Raw genomic sequence first — 22248 nt, 5'->3', positions numbered from 1 at the left:
ATAGATTTTGAAAAAGATAAGTCCGTCTATCTATGGTACACACTCAACGTTGCCAGATTATTTTGAGGGAAATCTGTATTTTCTTAAAAATAAATCTGTATTTTATCTGTATCTTGTCGCATTCGAAGCCATAGAAGACATTTTGAAATTTTTAACAACAGATTTAAGCTTTTTAATCATATTAAAGCATAAATTAATAACTAAATTGTTGAAACTTTCAAATATAACCGTTTTAAAAAAATCTGTATATACAGATTTTTGGGATTTTTGGGATCGAAAAATCTGTAAAATACAGATTTATCTGTATATCTGGCATGGCTGTACACACTACAAAAGTGTCAAACTTGAAGGGGTCGATCCAACGGGGTTTTATTGTACTTGCATCTGTGGTGCGCAGCATATATTTCTTGCACGCAAGTTATGCTGCTGTCCTGTCAGCAGCATCAGTTGTTTTTTTTTCCTTCAATTTTCTCCTGGCCCCGTCAAAGTGGTAATGGAGAATAGAATGTCGAACTGCTGAAAATTGTTTTGGGGCAGTTTTTCCGGAATATTTCCACGCAGGTGAACGGATTTATCTTTTCAAAATGGTAAGTGACGTTCATTGTGATGGGTAAAGTAAGTGAGAAGGAAATTTAAGTGATATTAGAGGGGAGAGAAGTAAATATCTGAAATTTCCTTTTCCCTTCCTCCATTGTTTTATAACATCAGTGATGCAAAAGGGTTGAATAAATTTTGATAAATTCGGATTTTTGCAGAACAAATTGAAGCTGAACCAGAAGGACAAAGTGAAAAAATTCATCTCGCTTACCCAGACGGGGGAGCAGACGGCAATTTATTGCTTGCAGAACAACGACTGGAAGTTGGACTTGTCGTGTGATAACTATTTCCAGAATCCGGATGTTTACTACCGGGAGTTGGATCGGAAGAAGATCGAACAGCTGTTTGGCCGCTATCGCGATCCTGCGGACCCCCAGAAGATAAACTCCGACGGAGTGGTCAAATTCCTGGACGACCTTTACCTTAGTCCTGAGTCTAAGCTAGTTCTGATCATCGCTTGGCGGTTCCAGGCAAAGGCGCAGTGTGAGTTCAGCAAGGATGAGTTCGTGAACGGATTTAGCGACCTCGGTGTAGATAGCATAGATAAGCTCAAGGCCAAGCTGCCGCTGCTGGAGATGGAGCTTAAGGATCCGACAAAGTTTAAGGATTTCTACCATTTTACCTTCAACTACGCAAAGGATCCGGGCCAGAAAGGACTGGACCTAGAGATGGCAGTCGCCTACTGGAACATAGTACTTAAGGACAGATTCAAGTTTCTGGATCTCTGGTGCAAGTTTTTGGTGGTATGTTTGAGTTTATGGGTTTTTCAAGAGCGCTTTGACATTTACCTTTTTTTCTTTGTAGGAAAACCACAAGCGATCGATCCCGAAGGACACCTGGAACCTGCTGCTGGACTTTGCCACCTACATCGACGACAGCATGTCCAACTACGACGCGGAAGGCGCCTGGCCGGTCTTGATTGACGATTTCGTGGAATGGTGCCAACAGCAGAACAAAATCACTCATCCCTCGGTGATCACCTCTACCAGTGCGATCGCAACCGGTGGCGTTCATCTACCGTCCACGTCTTCTACGTCGTCTGCTGCATCGGTGCCGTCATCGACGACCAACCCGTACGCCAGCAGCAAAGGTAACCCCTACAGCAGCAGTAGCAGCAGTACGGCCAACATGTACTACTAAGGCCGCGTGCGTCCTGAGTGCGTGTGTGCGGGATCTTTCGTTAGCTTAACCAGGCCCTTACCCTGATAAAAGATGTGAATTTTTCATTCAATCTCTCAAACCAATGCGTTGAATATTATTCGCTGCAAATATGACAATTCGACAGAATAACAAACACACAAAAAACGCTACAGAAGCACACCGAGTCAATTGTATTTGGTTTAAATTAAAAAAAAAAACACGCATATATTATTTGAAAAAACACGATTATTCATCTGTGCTGCTGTACACGACGGTCGGACCGTCGAAAAACCCGTAGCGCGATCTGGCCATAGCAATTGAAAATACAGAAATCTTTAGTGGGTATATTTAGACACATACTTGCACCATTCGATGCTAATTTACAATAGACTTTTCGCGCCTCCGTTTGAAACCCCCTAGGAATAGTAGAGCAAAATTATTTCTGTTGAAAACAAAACGAAAAAAAAACCAACCTTTGATAGTAATGCAGAAAACAAACTATTTGAATTACTTGAATGTTGAATACATATATACTACACATTATTATGATTACTATCATTAAAAAAGAAACAATGATGAAACTTGACGACAGTCTTTGCGATCGTTCTGAATGGAAAGGAAAGAAAAACACGTTAGCGTATGCTGAAAAGCATAGAAATTTATTATCATTCTTTAGTGTGGAAGGGTTCACTCTAAAACCTATGCAATGTACAAAAAGCCATTAATTAGTAAAATGTCTTCTTTGGTTTGGGAAAAAATATGCAGTTTTTTTGCTAGCTGCTGCATCATTGGACGTAATGAAACCAATGTTCTTATTATTGCTTCTAACTTTAATTTATTACATTCTTAAACAGTGATGATCGCTCTTAAAATTGCTTCTTATATAAATATCTCTTAGCATTTTTTTATTAGCAAAATTTTAGAGTGGTCAACAACAAACGTGTCTCAACTTAATGTGCGTTGGGTTCAAATCTTTATTTTGCCTTCTGTTTTTAATTTTATTTTTATCAAAGTTTAATTTTTCTCTCTTTGTAATCTAATCACTCATTCAGATCAAACGTATGGTAGTTTGTGGACTAACTAAACGGTCTGTGAACAAAAGTTGAAAACATTTGTAACTTATTTATAAATAAGTTAATACGTAACAATCTTTAACTAAAGGATCGATTCCTAAAATTATTCCACTCTACCTTCCATCGAATGTTTAATCCGACGACGTCTTCATTCAAAATTCGTCTAATTCCCCTCACTGGGCGACGCTCATCTTCCGCTCGCGATACCTCGCCATTCCCGTCCGCAGCAACTCGCGGTTTTCGAAGCTCCACGTCAGGACGGTGCATCCGACGCAAACGGCCCCCACCACAATGTGGTACAGAATGGACCGGCCACCAAAGTACGCCTCGGACAGCTTGCAAAGGATGCCTCCGGTGGCCAACACGGCGAGGAAGAGCGGCCCAGGCAAGAACCGCTTCAAGGGTGTGTCACTCACGTCCTTGAGGTGAGTGCGGATGTAAAACAAGCTGTAGCTAATCCGGAAGCTCATGTTGAAACAGTTGGCCAGGATGAACCCGACCGGGCCGAGCCAGTTTGTGAGCTGGTAGGAAAGCAGCAAGAAGGCAACCGAAAAGAACGCCATGTAATAGTTGTAGGTGTCGATCTGCTTGGACGTGTTGGTGGCAAACATGTAACCCTCGGTGATGCCGTTCAACGCCAGCAGCACAATGGCCAGACAATGGCAGCGGAGCAAAATCTCCGGCAGGCCACCTTCCACAAACTCAGCGCCCCCGTACAGCAGCAGCAGCGTGCCGGAATAACTCTGGCCGTACACGAACCCAAGCAGTCCGATCGAGGTGACCGTTTTGCACACGTACGACAGCACCAGACACGCCTCGTTGACCTTTTCGCGGTTCTGGTCGACAAGTTTTTCCTCGCGGGCGATCGTCTGGGTGAAGTAAAAGTAGCTGCTGTCCTCGATCGGGCGAAAGATGAACCGTGCCGCCAGGCTGCCCATGTTGTTGACCACGTCGTAGGTGGCCTGCTCGCTGAACGTGAGCACCGGACTGACCGACATCACGTACTTTTCGCCCTCGGTCAGCACCTGCTTCAGGAAGCCCTGCTTGGCGAAACTCAGCACCAGCGTTTGGAGCTCGGAGTTGAAGGCGGAGTTCTGGAAGAAGAGATTCAGTTTAATTTGGAGTTATGTGCGTGCGCGTTAGCGTGTCCCAAACCGAATACTAAGACTAGGAAATCAACGGGCTTTTCTCTCTAACCCAGTCAAATCAATCCGAATTCTGAAACGGAATCTAATTAGAATCGTATACAAATTCCGTTTCAAACGCAACAACCAGTTCGAAAACGGAACCGGTTGTTGCGTTTGAAACGGAATTTGTATACGATTCTAATTAGATTCCGTTTCAGAATTCGGATTGATTTGACTGGGAATGATTAGGATGCTTACTAACAACTCTTCCATAAAGTAAAACCACAGATTTCGTAAAAATCATTAAAATATTTCTCTGGGAGAGTTAAAAGACCACTTTTAACGACATGCTTAAAAACATCGAGTTTTTAATAATTCTAGATTACTTTTTCAAAAAACCATTGCGCCATGGTTTTCCTATGTCGATAGGACATTTTGAAAAAGTAAGCAAGAGTTGATTAAAGCCATACAAAAGGTAAAAAAATGTGAGGGGAAGAAAGGATTTACAAATTTTGAGACCACGTGGTTTATGCACGAGTTCTTAGTCAAGCAATAAACTGCCGTTTTCTCAGTTGCACTTTTTTGAACATGGGACAAATATGCGTAGAACGGCAATAAATGGTCAATAATTCCGTGCTTGAATGATCCCATTAGGGTGTAATATGGTTGTATGGAAAAAAATAAAGTTGTCAAAATTTAGCGAGCACAGCAATTTTTCAGTTCCTTTTTCATTCCTTTGTGGACCATCATTCAGTGAGGTACTCCTGGATTTTAGCTCCTGAAAAGTGCTTAAAAAGTGCAAAAATGCTTCAGGGCAAGAAAAAGAGGCGGTCCTCACCAGCAGGATCGGCAGATTTGAAGAAGCTAAAGAATGCCGAAGCGCTACCTGCAAAGTCAGGCAGTTTGAGCAAGGACGCTCAAAAATTGTCTGGAAACCAGTTCGCTACCCTCCCTGTGGACGTGAGCGAGAAGGAAGAAGTTGAACGACGGGAAAAGTTGCCGCCCATTTTTGTGAAAACATCGTCATCGGATTCGGTGCGAAAGTGGCTGACCGGGTTTATCAAATCTGGTTCTTTACGAGCTGCCATTCGCTTGTGTGCTGATGGACTCAAAATTCTGCTACCTACCAGAAAGGATTACAACTACGTTCGGGATTTCCTGAACAACACAAAGATTGAATACTACAGCCATGACGATCCAGGTAAACGCCCCTGAAACAGGTCCTCCGAGGCCTGTACGACATGGATGTGAGTGTGCTGAAAGAAGAGCTCAAAACTCTTAAGTTGAACGTGATCGAAGTCTTCAAGATGACGAGACACAACAAGGACATCAAGTATCGTGATCAACTGTACCTGGTTCATCTCGAGAAAGGATCGACAACGCCGTCTGAGCTGAAAGCAGTTCGGGCAATTTTCAACATCATCGTGCCTTGGGAACGTTATCGCCCAGTGCACCGTGACGTGACACAATGTTCGAATTGCTTGCAGTTTGGACATGGTGGAAGGAACTGTTTCATCAAGAGTCGTTGTGCATCCTGCGGAGGTGAGCACAAAACTCAACGAGAACATCGAAGCGAAATGCTTCAATTGCGGCGGCGACCATTCTACCAAGAATCGAAGCTGCCCAAAACGAGCTGAGTTTGTAAAAAATCGGCAGCAAGCGACGACGAGGCACCAACCAAATCGTCGCAAAACACCACCAACTTTCACGGACGTGGATTTTCCTGCTTTGGCGTCACATGGAGCGGGATCTGTTCGAGTGGTTCCAAATCTGCAGCCATTGCCGTTGAATCAGCGGCAGAAAGTTGCAGAGAATACAACACCTCCAGGCTTCAGTCAGCAACCGAGGGAAAACCAACCAACATCAACGGATGAGTGCAGTAGTGACCTGTTTTCACCACAAGAACTTCTGAACATTTTCATCGAGATGACAACAACACTGCGTGGTTGCAAAACTCGTGCGGAACAAGTAAGAACGCTTGGAGGATTTATCTTAAAATACAGTTCGTAGTTTACTCGTTCTAATGATTTTGAATATTTCAATGAATTTACATTTTTTAGTTTTAAGTTAGGATTAGTTGTTGAAGTGATTTTTTTTTCATTTTTACCCAAATGTATTCAATTCAATGCAATAATGTAAAACAATTTGAAGCAAATAAATAAATGTGATCAGTTAATAATAAAACGAAAAATCAAAAAAAATCAATCATATCAATTTATATGGAAAATTTAATCGCTTTGCGCAAAGTGGGGACTTAACCAATCGTTCTCAAACTTTGGGCAGTTGCTCAGGACCCCAAAAGGAACTGAAAAGTTGCTGTGTTCATTAAATTTGAACAACTTTGTTTTTTTCCATACAACTATATTACACCCTAGCGGGGCATACGTCTAGGGAATCATTCTATCGCTGGACGCCGAGGAGTAAACATCAACCTGGACCTGGAAGCTGATGGCCTGATGGTCCCGAAGCAGTTGGCTGATGGCCTGACGCAAGGAACAGCCCAAGCGGAGGATCCGAAGTGGCCAGGGGTGTTCCGATGGAAGGCCAAACGAGACTGGGCAATATTGGTATCAAGCTTCTTGGTTTTTGATACTGTTAATGAAAACGGCCATTTTGACTGTTTTGGCCACAACCTGGAGTGGCCGTTGCCTCTAGGGAGGTTCTCCCGATCCAGCCAGTGCTGATAAAACTTATGATCGAAAATGTTTTTCTTAGAGTGCAAAAAGCACCATGTGATAAGATGTAGAACAATAGTACGTAAACTTAGGCAAAACAGTTAAGGTTACGCCCTATTGAAAAATTAAAACGAATTCAAAAGTAAAAACATCCCCGAAAGTGTACAGGATATAAACTTACCGGATTCGGTAGAACTCCGGGGAGCATCTCCTTGATCGAGGTGAACGGAAAGTCATCCATGTTCTCGTAGTGCGCTCCAAAAAGCTTCCTCAACTCGTACTTGTCGTCGATTCGTTTCTGCTCCTGTCGGTACCGGGCCAGTCGCACAATGTACACGTAGAAGAACACGTAATTTCCCACGATTATCGTCACGGCGCTGGTTATCTGCGCTATTCCGAACGCGTAGATCGTAATGTCCTTGTTCAGCAGTACGAGCACGATAAACACAAACGACCGGATAAAGATGTGGGCCGTGTCCATGACCACCTTCAGCTTGACGAAGCAGAACACCTGCGACACGAAGATGGGCGCTTCGGCCGTCAGCTCGATCACGCAGGCAAACGCAATCGCAAAGCACCCGAACCGATACTGCACGTAAAAGTGGTCGTCCACCTGGGACAGCCAGTTCAACCAGATGTACAGACAGGGAATCGACAGGACGAAGCACGCCGGAACGCTGGGGGAATTAAACGATTGCATTTAAAAAGGAGGACAACAAAATGCAAAACTAGGCGTCTTACGTGATCCAAAGCTGGTTAATCAGCTGAGCCCAGCTGCAATCTTTGTTGTGTCTGGAGCTGAGGGCCGACCGGAGAATTGCTTCCTTCGCCAGAAACAGCAGCGTACTTTCCAGCAGAAGCAGTCGCACGTTCGTGATCCCGAGTACATCGCGGCCAACGCTCCGAACAATGAACGCGTTGATCGCGAACGTGATACAGCGACAGAAAATCTGGTGACGACAACGAGTTTAGAATAGAACCAAGGTGAAAGATGACCTCAATCGCAAATACCCACCTGAAATATGATACTGAAGGATGCATTCTGCAAGCTGCTGGCCAGCACGTTCCGTCCCATTTTCCGCGAAGGCTCTTTCCAAACGCACGACAGAATTCACTTTATTGGTACTTTTACCAATTTTGTTTGCGCGAAAGTTTATCATTCACATTTTACACCTGGCACTCGATTAGGAAATTTTGAACCAATTCACGCAATATTTTCCACTGCTACTCGTTCTATGAGCCGATGGTAAATAAACTCCGTTTTTTGTTTTGTTTTTTTCACCGCGCCAGCTGATGTGACGTCGCAGGTGAGTCGTGTCAGCTGTGGAAACGTGGCAGGGTTGCCAAATACTTTTTTTATGACAAGGGGTACGACACTCAATTAAAATGATCTAAAACTTAAATTTGAACGCAAATTTTAACTTGAACAAACGCAGTCCGTGTTCACTGGTTTCAAAAGTTATCTGAAGACTGCAGATTCAAAACTCCGTACGGATTCTTCTTATACTTATAGCATCACCAGGTAAAAAAAACTCGAAAACAATCCTCTGGCTTATCTCGGTGCATCATCGTTATAGATAACATGCAAGGCCCGAAAACGGGTCAACAGATCTCCTCTTTCTTTTATCGCATTTTTGACTTTTCTTGAGTAAACAGCTCCAGCGGCAACATTCTACTCGACAATTGTAATCCTAGTTGAAATTGAAAACAACAAAAGGAATCTTGAAAACGTACTAGACAAAATTATCGTTTTATGATGTATGCGGCGAGGTATGATGCATACCATATTACTCATGAATTCGTGAATATTTTTAGAAACTGGTACAGTCATCCCACTTATTCGGAACATCCACAAATTCGGAACACTTTTGTGATAACTTGGCAATAGCATGCCAAGGCAGCATTTCTGGCGACCCTTCTATTTTTATGACCTTTACTTGGACATTCTCTTGCTATTCACTAGTAAAAGTAGTACTTTTTAAACAAAAAAAACTGCATTTCAAGACTATTTTATTCAGAGCAGCAAAATACTGACTCCAAATTTATGTTCCATAATTGTGGGATGTTATTGTGCCTCCCACAATTGTGGAACACCTGAATTTAACTGATATTTTCAGAAAAAAAGCTATCAGACTATGTATTCATAAAACATAACTAATCTTGAGTTTCATTGATTTCAGTGTGTGAAGTAACTATTTTGTAAAAATATGTACTCCTGGAGAGAAAAGTTTGTTAACCTCCTTAAGAAAAAAGTGTTCCGAACTTGTGGATTTCAAGACTCAATGTTTTTCTTTGGAAACTTGATATAAAACGTAAAAAAATACAGTCAGTCAATACATCAATCGAAAGATCACAAGAAAAGCTCACATGAAAATAAAAGCGAATCGTTATGTTAAAAAGGGTCCTAAAGCCCTATGTAAATTTGTATGTACAATGGTAAAAAAAACACGATTAAAAACCATTTCTGACCACTTTTTTTCAGCTATGGTCTCCTTGGAAAGAGCTGTCAAGTAGGACCTTTTCTGTCAAGAAGGGCCGCGAAGGTAATTTTTGAAATTAATATAAAATACATTTTAAACCCTTTGCGGTCGTACAAAGGGTCATCAGGGTACTCAGATAAATAAGCTGTATCGTTGTGAACAATTATTTAATTTAAGCTTAATTTTAGGACCCAATTATCGATTTGCTATGATTTTTGAACATTGGCCGATCTGTAAACTCTGGAGCAACAAGAGAAAAGGGCGGATAAGCATTTTGACAGCTGGAACTTAGCAAATTCTGATACAACAGGTAACTTTTCCACAAAACTCAAAATGTACAAAAAAATATGCTTTTTAACGCATTTTTGTTGTTTTTGTATTTTTTTATTTTTATTTTTATTTTTTTTTTTTTTTTTTTTTTTTTTTTTTTTTTTTTTTTTTTTTTTTTTTTTTTTTTTTTTTTTTTTTTTTTTTTTTTTTTTTGCTGGCCAAGGGTGAAATGATACCTTTTCGGTTGACACCCGGTGAGGAACATCCTCGAAGGAGCGGAACTACATCCGTAGTGCTGTAGGTTGATCTTGGTCAAAACAGCTGCTCTGGTTCCTTGCAAGTTACCCATTTTCTTACCTCCACGTTGGCTTGGTTTCGTCATCATGATGACAACACGTGACCTTGCTGGTGGCCTGTGGAAACGAACTCGTAAACCTTTGACCAGCGAGGGTCAGAGTCGAGACGGCCAAAAGAAAGGGATGCGCAATGTGGGAAGGGAAGATTGTAGACGGTATTGTTTTGATTCACAGCATGTTGAGTTAACTGTTGTGGATGTACCTGATACATCGCAATACGGGGTTTCTCTTCTTTCCACTTTCAGCTACTATCTATCTTCTATTTCTTTATTATGTATTACTGATTTTCTAATTTAGCTTCTGTTTACTATCCACCATTTTATTTTGATTGCATGATCCTTTGTTTCTCTTATTTTCATATACTAATGCATCTTTTTGTTTTGTTTTTGTTTGTTTCCATTTTCATGTCGTGTCTGGGCCTACGGTTGGAGAACGATTGCACCACGACAACCACTTCGGAGTGATATTATCACACTGGAGACAACAGCAACAACATCAGAAACCCTGATGTCACTCAGGTTCCCGCAAGTAACTGTATCATTATTTTAAAGTGTTTATATTTTACTAACATCCCTTTCTTTGCAGAGCATGGACTACATTATAAAGCGGCAATGTGGGAAAGGGAAGTAATTTGTGATTGTAGAAGGTATTGTTTTGATTCACAGCATGTTGAACGAACTGTTGTGGATGTACCTAGAACATCGCAGCTTGGGTTATATTTTCTTTTTATCTCCAACTACTTTAGTTCTGTTTCACTTATCTTTCAAGTCTCCTCTACTCTATTTGCCAGTTTTAACTGCTATGTGTTTTCCCTAACAAAAACTGATCTCCTTAATATGCGAACGAGGTTAATTCTCGGGTTAATTCCGGTTCATATTTGATGTATTCTTTTTTCATTGTCTAAAATATTATTTTAATCGGCTCCTAAAGTTGTCATTAATGCTATCTAAGCTTATATGATATTATTTATCCTTTATCACAAAGCTTTTTTCATAAATTATTACCTATATTTTTAATCTACTTCATACAGCTTTTACTCTTCTTTCCTTCAACATACAATTATTCTTTCAGTAGCGAACTTTATGCAGTATGCTTTTTCCTTTATTGTCTATTGTTTTAATCTACGCCCTTTTCTTCAAACAAGTAAGGTTTGAGTCCTTACTCAATATATTGAATGATCAAAGTCACACACATAACATTATTGTACTTTTGATAAATTTTTGAATAACATGCTTAGGTTCAAAACATTATAACAAAACACCGCGACAGAAGAAATAGCAACAGATTAACACGACTCAACATTAGGCAAGATTTCAGGAGAAAACAATACACTGTAAATAACAATTAGTTTTTGAATTCAAACTAAAATTAAACAGTTTTTTGCTTTACTGAAAATTGATAGGCACACTATAAATGGTTAGGCGCTTTTACTTACATCAAACCCTACGTAATGTACCACCCCCGGCCGAGTTAAAATGCGTAACCGGAAAAGAAGGTGTGCATGCCTGGCACGAACACTCAAAGCGTGTTCTAGCGTGTTGCTCGTACTGACTCAGAGCAAGGGTAAGATGTAGGTGTAAGGGCAGTGCGTGTTCGTCGGGAACCTGGTGCATAAGATCGGTCAAGGCCCGTTCTTACACTGAAAATTGCGAATTGCGAATTTTGTATTTTAGTATTTTTGTTTTTTTTGTATTTTTTAATTTTTGATTTTTTGATTTTTTGAATTCATGAATTTTTAAATTTTTAAATTTTTGGATTTTAGAATTTTTGAATATTAGAATTTTTGAATTTTTAAATTTATAAATTTTTGTATTTGTGAATTTTTGTATTTTTAGAATTTTTGAATTTCGGAATTTTTAGAATTTTTGAATCATACACAAGAGCAGACATACAAAAATCGAGAGCAAATTTGGTGGGAATCAAAGCGGGTAGCAAATTGTTTAACTTTCGACATTTTCTAAAAATGAAATTCTTTGAAATTTTCAACAGGATTTAAAATTTTAATAAACTTTTAGTATTTCTAGGCATGAATCAACACATAAATATTGATTTTAAAGGTAAACGAAAGCAAACAATGATTAAAACCCATATTTGCCCCCGCGGTGGGCTTGTTTCGGTGGAAAATTTGCTACCCTAGCAATGGGGATGACGGAGTTTTTTCAAGGTGGCAAATTTGATCTCGGTATTCATAAGCCGGGTGCAAATTTGATTTGCACTCCAGCGCTGGAGATGCCCTTAGGTTAATTTTTAGCATGTTTGGGTTTATTCAAAAATCTTTTGATGTTTTTGAAAATATTCGGTTTTTTTTTCGTCGAATCATACATTTTTTTGTGAAAACTAATGATTGCAAAACAACTGAACTAGGGTAAAATGCATTTTGAAACACTTGTTTCATTAAAGTTTTTAGACTATGGCTTGATATTAAATTTTTATATTTTTTTTTTTGTAAAATCATTACAAGAAACTGTAATATATGTCCAAACAACCCCTGAGAAAGTCAGGCAGATTAGTGAGGTCGATGCAAGATGGATATGATCTGCTCGTGGGCTCGCTCTCAAGTGATAATAACTAAATTCCGAACCGAATCTTAGTTATATTCATGAAAACGAAGTTCGGACCCATCATGAATTTATGTGTAATTTTCCATTTCAAGAATTTAAGGGCCCACAAAATAAAAGTGTCGTTAGTAAATCCGTAATATTTTCTTCAATATGGCGTAACCCTAGGCAAAACAGGTAAGATCACACTCCTCTGAAAAGTTTTTGCGGAGATTTTATAACACCCAAGTACACATCCCTCTCCAGTTGACGATAGATAGAACTTCTGAACAAATGAATATAATTCGATATAAGGATATTTCTCATACAAATAAAGAGTCGCTTTAAAATGTATCTTTGAAGTAGTTTATATTACTTGTGTTACAGCTATCAGTTCAATATACCACGTTTTATATATGATCATAATTCCAGTAGGTTTGAAGAAAATGTAAATGATTCAACTTCGCAAAGAAAGCTTTGCAAAGTTGAATTGTTTTTGAAGTGTAAAACAGACATATTTTAGCATAATTTTGAACATTTTCTACATGAATGTGAAAACATTTACAGAATGAAAAATAAACTGGATTGATAGATTGGTTAGAGAACGGTGAGTATGTTTTAAGTTCACAATCAAAAACATCCACAGTTACACGCGACAATCTTCAAAATATGAAACTATCTCATACATAAACAGAAAGTAGAAAAAATGTAGAATAAAATCAAACCATGCAGCTCTGCGCCAAATCACCGCTGCGGTGCCGGTTTTGGTTTGGGCATTTTCTCCAGCAGGCCTTGTATCTCCTTCTCGTCGTAGCTCTTCCACAGCTCGAACAAGTTCAGGATGGCCCGCGCAATCTCCTGAACCTTTTCCATGTCGACGTTCAGCTCGGCAAACCAAGCTTTCAGCTCTTTTTGCAAAATTACACACGCTATCTGGAGGCAGCCAATCGCAATCTGGAGTAGATATTGAAGTTGATAAATAATTCCAAATATTAACAGTGTAATCAGTTACCTGATACGGAGGATAGAGCAAACTAACGTCCGTCCTGAGAGAATCGTTGATCAAACGCCATGTCAACGTTAGCAGCTGCTCTTCCTGGCCAATATCTTGGATAAGTTGCAGCAGCGGACGGTAAGGTTGATAGACGATCAAACAGCAATCCAAATTTTCCAGCAAATAAAACTCACACTCCAAGATGTGGTTCGTCCGGTAGGGAAACTCCTGCTGGTATGCGTAGTTGAACTTGTTCTTGATCACAGTTTGGCAAGTGGTGATGAGCCGGGAGTTGGAAATTACGCCAAACTCTTCGACTTTCGATGCAAGCAAAATGCAAGTCGGTGCCAGCAGCAGCGGGTCGATGCATTTCAGTGAATTTCTTGCGTAGAACCGCTTGAAGTAGACGGTCGCCGTTGCGATGACCTGCTGGCGCAATTTTAGCTGCTCTCCCAGCACCTGGATTACGTTGGCGAAAAACATGAAGATTTTCTGATATTCCTCATCGGTCAATGTTTTCAGATCGTCTTGGCGCTCGCGAATCAGGTCCTGCTTGTCCAGGATCCACTGCTGGTGGTGTGAACTTTGCCAGAAGTTGCCAGCCATTGTTAACTGCTGGGAGCGGGCAACGCGTTTACAAGTCTCACTTATTTAGCGACTAAATCCAAAAAGATTCGGTTGGAAAAAAATAAAAGTTGTTTTGATTTGCGGATCCGTTCTGAAGCGGTTCGATGGAGGGGGGCTAACATCAACCAACAACTAGAAATGTCAAAAATCTAAAGTGCCTAATAGTAAAGTGGAGACAAGGCTCTCTTTCACTCAATAACTCTGTATGGTAACTCATTTTTTGATCGTAGCGAATAATAAAATAAGCGAGTAGTATTGTAATTTGGTAATATTTAAAACACTTTTTTTAAATAAATCATTTAAAAAAATATTACTATACGTTTTTATTACACTGAAATAAGGCCGTTGCAAATATTTTTTAAAGTGTATGTCGCTCCCCCCTTCAAAATTGGTCCGAAAAATCAGGGGGCAAGAAAATATTTTTTCAAAAAAATATCAAAATTTCAATGAAAATAGTAGTCTAATGTGAGTCTAATCAACTGAGAACAATCTAAAATGCCCTTTTCTGCATTGATAATCATATTTAACATGTTTGGACTCGTTTGAAAATATTTTGAACTTTTATGAAATTACAATGTACAGTACCGCAAAAACTTTTTGTTCTCGCAAAAATATTTTTTTTTAAATTAACCGGTATCGTGACGTTATTTGCTAATCATCCTCGCGCTCTCTAGTGAGCCTGCCGGAAATGTTGACCGCGGGGATGGTTTTCCGATGTTTTGCTTTTGTGCACCATCGCAGCGCAGCCCCCGACGCAAATGTACCGAGGCAGAGGATTGTGGTCCTGGATATAAAGATGAACGCAAAATTATAACCAACTTCCGAATCGGAAGTAGAAGTAAACCTACCTGTCAGGTGAGGCCGAATGTTCCGCAACGGCCGTTGATCGACCTCGAGGAGAGTTTCTAATTCGTACTGCTGCGGGAACCCGTTCCGAAAATGTCGAGGAATGCACAGAAGATGCCTTCTCCCGACCTGACCAGACTAAAGAATCATACACCCTTACCAAAAATCATGATTTTTTGAGTTCCAAATCCCACTTTTCATACGATTTTTTGAGTTCAGGTACTACAACCATAAAAATGGTTATATGGGTTGAACTGAAAAAATCGTATGAAAAGTGGGATTTGGAACTCAAAAAATCATGATTTTTGGTATGGGTGTAATAATGCAAAAGTCATGCGTGTGCATGAAAGTTTGCGGTGCTCAAACAAGGGTGCTCATTTTTTGACAGATAATCGCAGGGTGCTCAGTTGCTCGTGTCCTTACTTTTTATTAGGTACTTTAAGTTTAACTCCATGTTGACAGCGAGCAGTGTTGGAATTCGAGCGAGAAGAAGGAAAGCATTTCTCGCTCGCGAACGAGGGAGAGAACTTGTAGTACTTTTCTCTTCTCGCTCGCGCTCGCATTTTTGTTCGCGTTCTCGCTCTCGACGCGATCGCTCGCGAGCGCCTCTGGCTATCCGTTCGTCCCAAGCTAGCAATTTGTTTATCAGGCTTATGAATACGGACCAGGCGATGGTATAAAGGTGTAACTTCAATCGCTGTGTTGTTTTTTGTTCGTTTCTAACACGTTCAACTTCTCGCGAACGGGCAATTCTGGCTCGCGAGAAAGCCTGTTCGCGAGCGGAGGAGAGCACGGGCAATCGGTGAGTTTCTCTCGGCAGCTCAAACTCGCGGCGAGAACTCGAGAGAGAGAAATTTTTCTCGCGAGAGCGCGATAATACCAACACTGACAGCGAGTGAAACGATTCCGCAGATTCTTCAAAATTTTTCTAAGTCCAAAAGTTACACCTTTTTCAGTTCGGACCCCTGAACTGGCAAAGATGTAACTTTTACACTTTTTGCAGTTCGCACTTTACACTTTTTTCAGTTCGAGGGTTGAAACTAGTCGGTGGTGTAAAATCAAACTGCAAAAAGTGTAATGCCGATTCTCCGTGCACACACTCCTAGCCCTCACGCAGAAAAATGTTTTGTAGAATCAGCCTGCACGAGGTTTGTTTCAACAAAATTTTTGTTGAATATAATCAACGCCGATTTTGCGTTGAAACAAACCTTGATTTTCTCAATTCCACAACAATCTTTTGTTGTTTTGAAAAAGTTGCTTTGATGTTTAGCGTTGATTCAACAAAAATCTTGATTTTCAAATCAATAAAATGTTTTGTTGATTCAAATATGCCTTATTTTTCTGCGTGCTATGTCAATTTTTATGTACAACGGTAAAAAACACGATTAAAAACCATTTCTGATCACTTTTTTCATTTTAACCTTAGGGAAGTCGCGTGGTTTCGCCTTTCTTACAAGTGCTCTTACAAACTGTGTATACAAAGTACACGTACGCGACCTCCGGTGGGTTAATGCAAAAAAATATTGACAAGACAACATTTTTTCGATGGATCAACTATGGTCCCCTTGGAACGAGCTGTGAAATAGGAACTTTTCTGTCAAGAAGGACCGCTAGGTTAATTTTTCCAAATTGATTTAAAAATACATTTTAAACTCTTTGTGGTCATACAAAGGGTCATTGCCGTGATCATTCCAGAATAATTCTGGAATGAACAGAACAGAACGTCAAGTAGAACTTTGTTTTATACTAATAAATCTAATAAAAAAAAAAAGAGTCAGATTTGCGATTCCTTTCCGTAGGGTCGTAGAATTTTCGCGTCCGCCGTCGGTGTGTTTTTCGTTTTTTTGGCGTGCGTGTGTGCGTGTGAAGGTGCGGCTGGCTTTGGCTGTCTCGATGACAGTTGAGCCAGTCAGATTTGCGATTCCTTTCCGTAGGGTCGTAGAATTTTCGCGTCCGCCGTCGGTGTGTTTTTCGTTTTTTTTTGGCGTGCGTGTGTGCGTGTGAAGGTGCGGCTGGCTTTGGCTGTCTCGATGACAGTTGAGCCAGTCAGATTTGCGATTCCTTTCCGTAGGGTCGTAGAATTTTCGCGTCCGCCGTCGGTGTGTTTTTCGTTTTTTTGGCGTGCGTGTGTGCGTGTGAAGGTGCGGCTGGCTTTGGCTGTCTCGATGACAGTTGAGCCAGTCAGATTTGCGATTCCTTTCCGTAGGGTCGTAGAATTTTCGCGTCCGCCGTCGGTGTGTTTTTCGTTTTTTTTGGCGTGCGTGTGTGCGTGTGAAGGTGCGGCTGGCTTTGGCTGTCTCGATGACAGTTGAGCCAGTCAGATTTGCGATTCCTTTCCGTAGGGTCGTAGAATTTTCGCGTCCGCCGTCGGTGTGTTTTTCGTTTTTCTCGCGTGCGTGTGTGCGTGTGAAGGTGCGGCTGGCTTTGGCTGTCCCGATGACAGTTGAGCCAGTCAGATTTGCGATTCCTTTCCGTAGGGTCGTAGAATTTTCGCGTCCGCCGTCGGTGTGTTTTTCGTTTTTCTCGCGTGCGTGTGTGCGTGTGAAGGTGCGGCTGGCTTTGGCTGTCCCGATGACAGTTGAGCCAGTCAGATTTGCGATTCCTTTCCGTAGGGTCGTAGAATTTTCGCGTCCGCCGTCGGTGTGTGTTTTTTGTTTTTCGTTTTTTTGGCGTGCGTGTGTGCGTGTGAAGGTGCGGCTGGCTTTGGCTGTCTCGATGACAGTTGAGCCAGTCAGATTTGCGATTCCTTTCCGTAGGGTCGTAGAATTTTCGCGTCCGCCGTCGGTGTGTTTTTCGTTTTTTTGGCGTGCGTGCGTGCGTGTGAAGGTGCGGCTGGCTTTGGCTGTCTCGATGACAGTTGAGCCAGTCAGATTTGCGATTCCTTTCCGTAGGGTCGTAGAATTTTCGCGTCCGCCGTCGGTGTGTTTTTCGTTTTTTTTTGGCGTGCGTGTGTGCGTGTGAAGGTGCGGCTGGCTTTGGCTGTCTCGATGACAGTTGAGCCAGTCAGATTTGCGATTCCTTTCCGTAGGGTCGTAGAATTTTCGCGTCCGCCGTCGGTGTGTTTTTCGTTTTTTTGGCGTGCGTGTGTGCGTGTGAAGGTGCGGCTGGCTTTGGCTGTCTCGATGACAGTTGAGCCAGTCAGATTTGCGATTCCTTTCCGTAGGGTCGTAGAATTTTCGCGTCCGCCGTCGGTGTGTTTTTCGTTTTTTTTGGCGTGCGTGTGTGCGTGTGAAGGTGCGGCTGGCTTTGGCTGTCTCGATGACAGTTGAGCCAGTCAGATTTGCGATTCCTTTCCGTAGGGTCGTAGAATTTTCGCGTCCGCCGTCGGTGTGTTTTTCGTTTTTCTCGCGTGCGTGTGTGCGTGTGAAGGTGCGGCTGGCTTTGGCTGTCCCGATGACAGTTGAGCCAGTCAGATTTGCGATTCCTTTCCGTAGGGTCGTAGAATTTTCGCGTCCGCCGTCGGTGTGTTTTTCGTTTTTCTCGCGTGCGTGTGTGCGTGTGAAGGTGCGGCTGGCTTTGGCTGTCCCGATGACAGTTGAGCCAGTCAGATTTGCGATTCCTTTCCGTAGGGTCGTAGAATTTTCGCGTCCGCCGTCGGTGTGTGTTTTTTGTTTTTCGTTTTTTTGGCGTGCGTGTGTGCGTGTGAAGGTGCGGCTGGCTTTGGCTGTCTCGATGACAGTTGAGCCAGTCAGATTTGCGATTCCTTTCCGTAGGGTCGTAGAATTTTCGCGTCCGCCGTCGGTGTGTTTTTCGTTTTTTTGGCGTGCGTGCGTGCGTGTGAAGGTGCGGCTGGCTTTGGCTGTCCCGATGACAGTTGAGCCAGTCAGATTTGCGATTCCTTTCCGTAGGGTCGTAGAATTTTCGCGTCCGCCGTCGGTGTGTTTTTCGTTTTTTTGGCGTGCGTGTGTGCGTGTGAAGGTGCGGCTGGCTTTGGCTGTCCCGATGACAGTTGAGCCAGTCAGATTTGCGATTCCTTTCCGTAGGGTCGTAGAATTTTCGCGTCCGCCGTCGGTGTGTTTTTCGTTTTTTTGGCGTGCGTGCGTGCGTGTGAAGGTGCGGCTGGCTTTGGCTGTCCCGATGACAGTTGAGCCAGTCAGATTTGCGATTCCTTTCCGTAGGGTCGTAGAATTTTCGCGTCCGCCGTCGGTGTGTTTTTCGTTTTTTTTGGCGTGCGTGTGTGCGTGTGAAGGTGCGGCTGGCTTTGGCTGTCTCGATGACAGTTGAGCCAGTCAGATTTGCGATTCCTTTCCGTAGGGTCGTAGAATTTTCGCGTCCGCCGTCGGTGTGTTTTTCGTTTTTCTCGCGTGCGTGTGTGCGTGTGAAGGTGCGGCTGGCTTTGGCTGTCCCGATGACAGTTGAGCCAGTCAGATTTGCGATTCCTTTCCGTAGGGTCGTAGAATTTTCGCGTCCGCCGTCGGTGTGTTTTTCGTTTTTTTGGCGTGCGTGCGTGCGTGTGAAGGTGCGGCTGGCTTTGGCTGTCCCGATGACAGTTGAGCCAGTCAGATTTGCGATTCCTTTCCGTAGGGTCGTAGAATTTTCGCGTCCGCCGTCGGTGTGTTTTTCGTTTTTCTCGCGTGCGTGTGTGCGTGTGAAGGTGCGGCTGGCTTTGGCTGTCCCGATGACAGTTGAGCCAGTCAGATTTGCGATTCCTTTCCGTAGGGTCGTAGAATTTTCGCGTCCGCCGTCGGTGTGTTTTTCGTTTTTTTGGCGTGCGTGTGTGCGTGTGAAGGTGCGGCTGGCTTTGGCTGTCTCGATGACAGTTGAGCCAGTCAGATTTGCGATTCCTTTCCGTAGGGTCGTAGAATTTTCGCGTCCGCCGTCGGTGTGTTTTTCGTTTTTTTGGCGTGCGTGCGTGCGTGTGAAGGTGCGGCTGGCTTTGGCTGTCCCGATGACAGTTGAGCCAGTCAGATTTGCGATTCCTTTCCGTAGGGTCGTAGAATTTTCGCGTCCGCCGTCGGTGTGTTTTTCGTTTTTTTGGCGTGCGTGTGTGCGTGTGAAGGTGCGGCTGGCTTTGGCTGTCCCGATGACAGTTGAGCCAGTCAGATTTGCGATTCCTTTCCGTAGGGTCGTAGAATTTTCGCGTCCGCCGTCGGTGTGTTTTTCGTTTTTTTGGCGTGCGTGCGTGCGTGTGAAGGTGCGGCTGGCTTTGGCTGTCCCGATGACAGTTGAGCCAGTCAGATTTGCGATTCCTTTCCGTAGGGTCGTAGAATTTTCGCGTCCGCCGTCGGTGTGTTTTTCGTTTTTTTTGGCGTGCGTGTGTGCGTGTGAAGGTGCGGCTGGCTTTGGCTGTCTCGATGACAGTTGAGCCAGTCAGATTTGCGATTCCTTTCCGTAGGGTCGTAGAATTTTCGCGTCCGCCGTCGGTGTGTTTTTCGTTTTTTTGGCGTGCGTGTGTGCGTGTGAAGGTGCGGCTGGCTTTGGCTGTCCCGATGACAGTTGAGCCAGTCAGATTTGCGATTCCTTTCCGTAGGGTCGTAGAATTTTCGCGTCCGCCGTCGGTGTGTTTTTCGTTTTTTTTGGCGTGCGTGCGTGCGTGTGAAGGTGCGGCTGGCTTTGGCTGTCCCGATGACAGTTGAGCCAGTCAGATTTGCGATTCCTTTCCGTAGGGTCGTAGAATTTTCGCGTCCGCCGTCGGTGTGTTTTTCGTTTTTCTCGCGTGCGTGTGTGCGTGTGAAGGTGCGGCTGGCTTTGGCTGTCCCGATGACAGTTGAGCCAGTCAGATTTGCGATTCCTTTCCGTAGGGTCGTAGAATTTTCGCGTCCGCCGTCGGTGTGTTTTTCGTTTTTTTGGCGTGCGTGTGTGCGTGTGAAGGTGCGGCTGGCTTTGGCTGTCTCGATGACAGTTGAGCCAGTCAGATTTGCGATTCCTTTCCGTAGGGTCGTAGAATTTTCGCGTCCGCCGTCGGTGTGTTTTTCGTTTTTTTGGCGTGCGTGCGTGCGTGTGAAGGTGCGGCTGGCTTTGGCTGTCCCGATGACAGTTGAGCCAGTCAGATTTGCGATTCCTTTCCGTAGGGTCGTAGAATTTTCGCGTCCGCCGTCGGTGTGTTTTTCGTTTTTCTCGCGTGCGTGTGTGCGTGTGAAGGTGCGGCTGGCTTTGGCTGTCCCGATGACAGCTAGCCAGTTTGATTTGACATACACATCGAAACTCGTCGTTCGCACCGTTAATCAGTACCTCACTAAACATCAATCATTTAAAACTCGTAAAATCATCTCAAGTTAAAAGTTTCATTGTTTAATCCTTCATTCTTTAATTACAAATGATTTTGGTTCTATCTTTCCACAGCCGGCTGTCTAAGACTAGACCATTTCATTTAAAATTTAACAACCGATAAACGGGAAATGTCTCATCCGCAGCATCCGATTGTTTGCCTTGAGAATAATATATAACATCTTTCAACAAACACTATGATTTTGGGTCGCATCATCATCTTCTATGATGAATCCTGACCAAACACCCTATCCTACTAACAAATTTTCAGGTTCCTGGCGCTTGTGGGGTGTAAGCACAGAGTAAATCAGCTGCCCTAGTAGCAACCTGCGCTAACTAACATTCCCGTCCCTTAAAATCGAGGTCTACAAACTGACATGGCGGGCGCCGTTGGTGGCCAATGACTGTTACCTATTCGCAACTGATCTAGCTTTAGCAATCATGGTGTTTTATCTTTTCAGCGCATTCATACATGCTGTTGATAAGGGAAACACCACTAGATCGTCGAAGCCTATAATCAGTAGTGCTGAAAGGATATTACGGTTCTGTTCAGCAACGGAGGGGCAACCATGGGTGATCTCTCATGCTCATGCTCATGCTCATGCTCAATAAATCTAATAAAAAAAAAAACTATGGCAAAAAATAATTTGGGAACAAAATTTATGTATTTTCAAAAACCACACGTCAACGACCGTTTACGACCTTTTCAACAATATTGACAGCGCCTCTGGCGGGGACTTCAGGAAACTGCATGCGTGTCAGATCCCTGTTTCCACCTTATCCTTCTGGCCTTCTATCGGATCGGGAAGTAAAACATCGGTCCATTTGCGTAAAAAAGGTTTTGGGTGACTCACCACACATAAGCTTCGGATGCCTAGAAATGAACAGAAACTTGCAACAGAGACCACAAAAGACCCGGGGGTCGTTAAAGTGGATTGCTTTTTTTTATCGTGTTTTTTACTGTTGTAATACTCTCGGTTGTACTTAAAAATAGATTTCCAGAGTTGTTTTTTTAAAAGGACCAATAAACTATTGTCTTTCATATGTTTATAGGACCTAATAAAAAAAACTCTAGATTTAAAGCTTTAGGACCCTATTGGCTTAAATTCGTTTAACCTTTTACACCTTTACGACACCATAGGCCCCCAAAAACAAAGTTAAAAACTCGATTCGCCACCTACATTTGAGTAGGAGAACTTTGGTGCAAGGTTACGTTTACGTTTTTGCGCAATAAGTGCAAAGGGGAGTGAAAACTATTTTAATGTTTTTTAACGAAAATTGATCTTTTGGAATAAAATAAAGTTAACAGGAGGTAAGAA

The 22248-nt window shown here is 42.7% G+C and overlaps 3 protein-coding genes across 3 annotated transcripts; 1 reads left to right on the top strand and 2 right to left on the bottom strand.

Moving 5' to 3' along the window:
* The first annotated feature begins 433 nt into the window (after positions 1-433).
* LOC120421502 (DCN1-like protein) lies at positions 434-2323 on the top strand. The gene is made up of 3 exons (XM_039584723.2): positions 434-587; positions 756-1340; positions 1402-2323. The coding sequence occupies exons 1-3, from the start codon at positions 585-587 to the stop codon at positions 1735-1737; spliced, it is 924 nt and encodes a 307-aa protein (XP_039440657.1). The 5' UTR covers positions 434-584; the 3' UTR covers positions 1738-2323.
* A 223-nt stretch (positions 2324-2546) lies between these two features.
* Positions 2547-8080, bottom strand: LOC120421501 (protein RFT1 homolog). Its single transcript, XM_039584722.2, has 4 exons — positions 7628-8080; positions 7354-7562; positions 6794-7289; positions 2547-3904 (listed from the first exon to the last, which is right to left on the bottom strand). The coding sequence occupies exons 1-4, from the start codon at positions 7685-7687 to the stop codon at positions 2984-2986; spliced, it is 1686 nt and encodes a 561-aa protein (XP_039440656.1). The 5' UTR covers positions 7688-8080; the 3' UTR covers positions 2547-2983.
* A 4527-nt stretch (positions 8081-12607) lies between these two features.
* On the bottom strand, positions 12608-13998 carry LOC120421513 (cyclin-C). Its single transcript, XM_039584731.2, has 2 exons — positions 13268-13998; positions 12608-13209 (listed from the first exon to the last, which is right to left on the bottom strand). The coding sequence occupies exons 1-2, from the start codon at positions 13853-13855 to the stop codon at positions 13000-13002; spliced, it is 798 nt and encodes a 265-aa protein (XP_039440665.1). The 5' UTR covers positions 13856-13998; the 3' UTR covers positions 12608-12999.
* Positions 13999-22248: the final 8250 nt, after the last annotated feature.

The sequence above is a fragment of the Culex pipiens genome, chromosome 3, assembly GCF_016801865.2.
Source record: "Culex pipiens pallens isolate TS chromosome 3, TS_CPP_V2, whole genome shotgun sequence".
Taxonomy (NCBI): domain Eukaryota; kingdom Metazoa; phylum Arthropoda; class Insecta; order Diptera; family Culicidae; genus Culex; species Culex pipiens.
The sequence above is the reverse complement of the archived record's forward strand: the minus strand, read 5'-3'. Positions and strand labels throughout refer to the sequence as shown.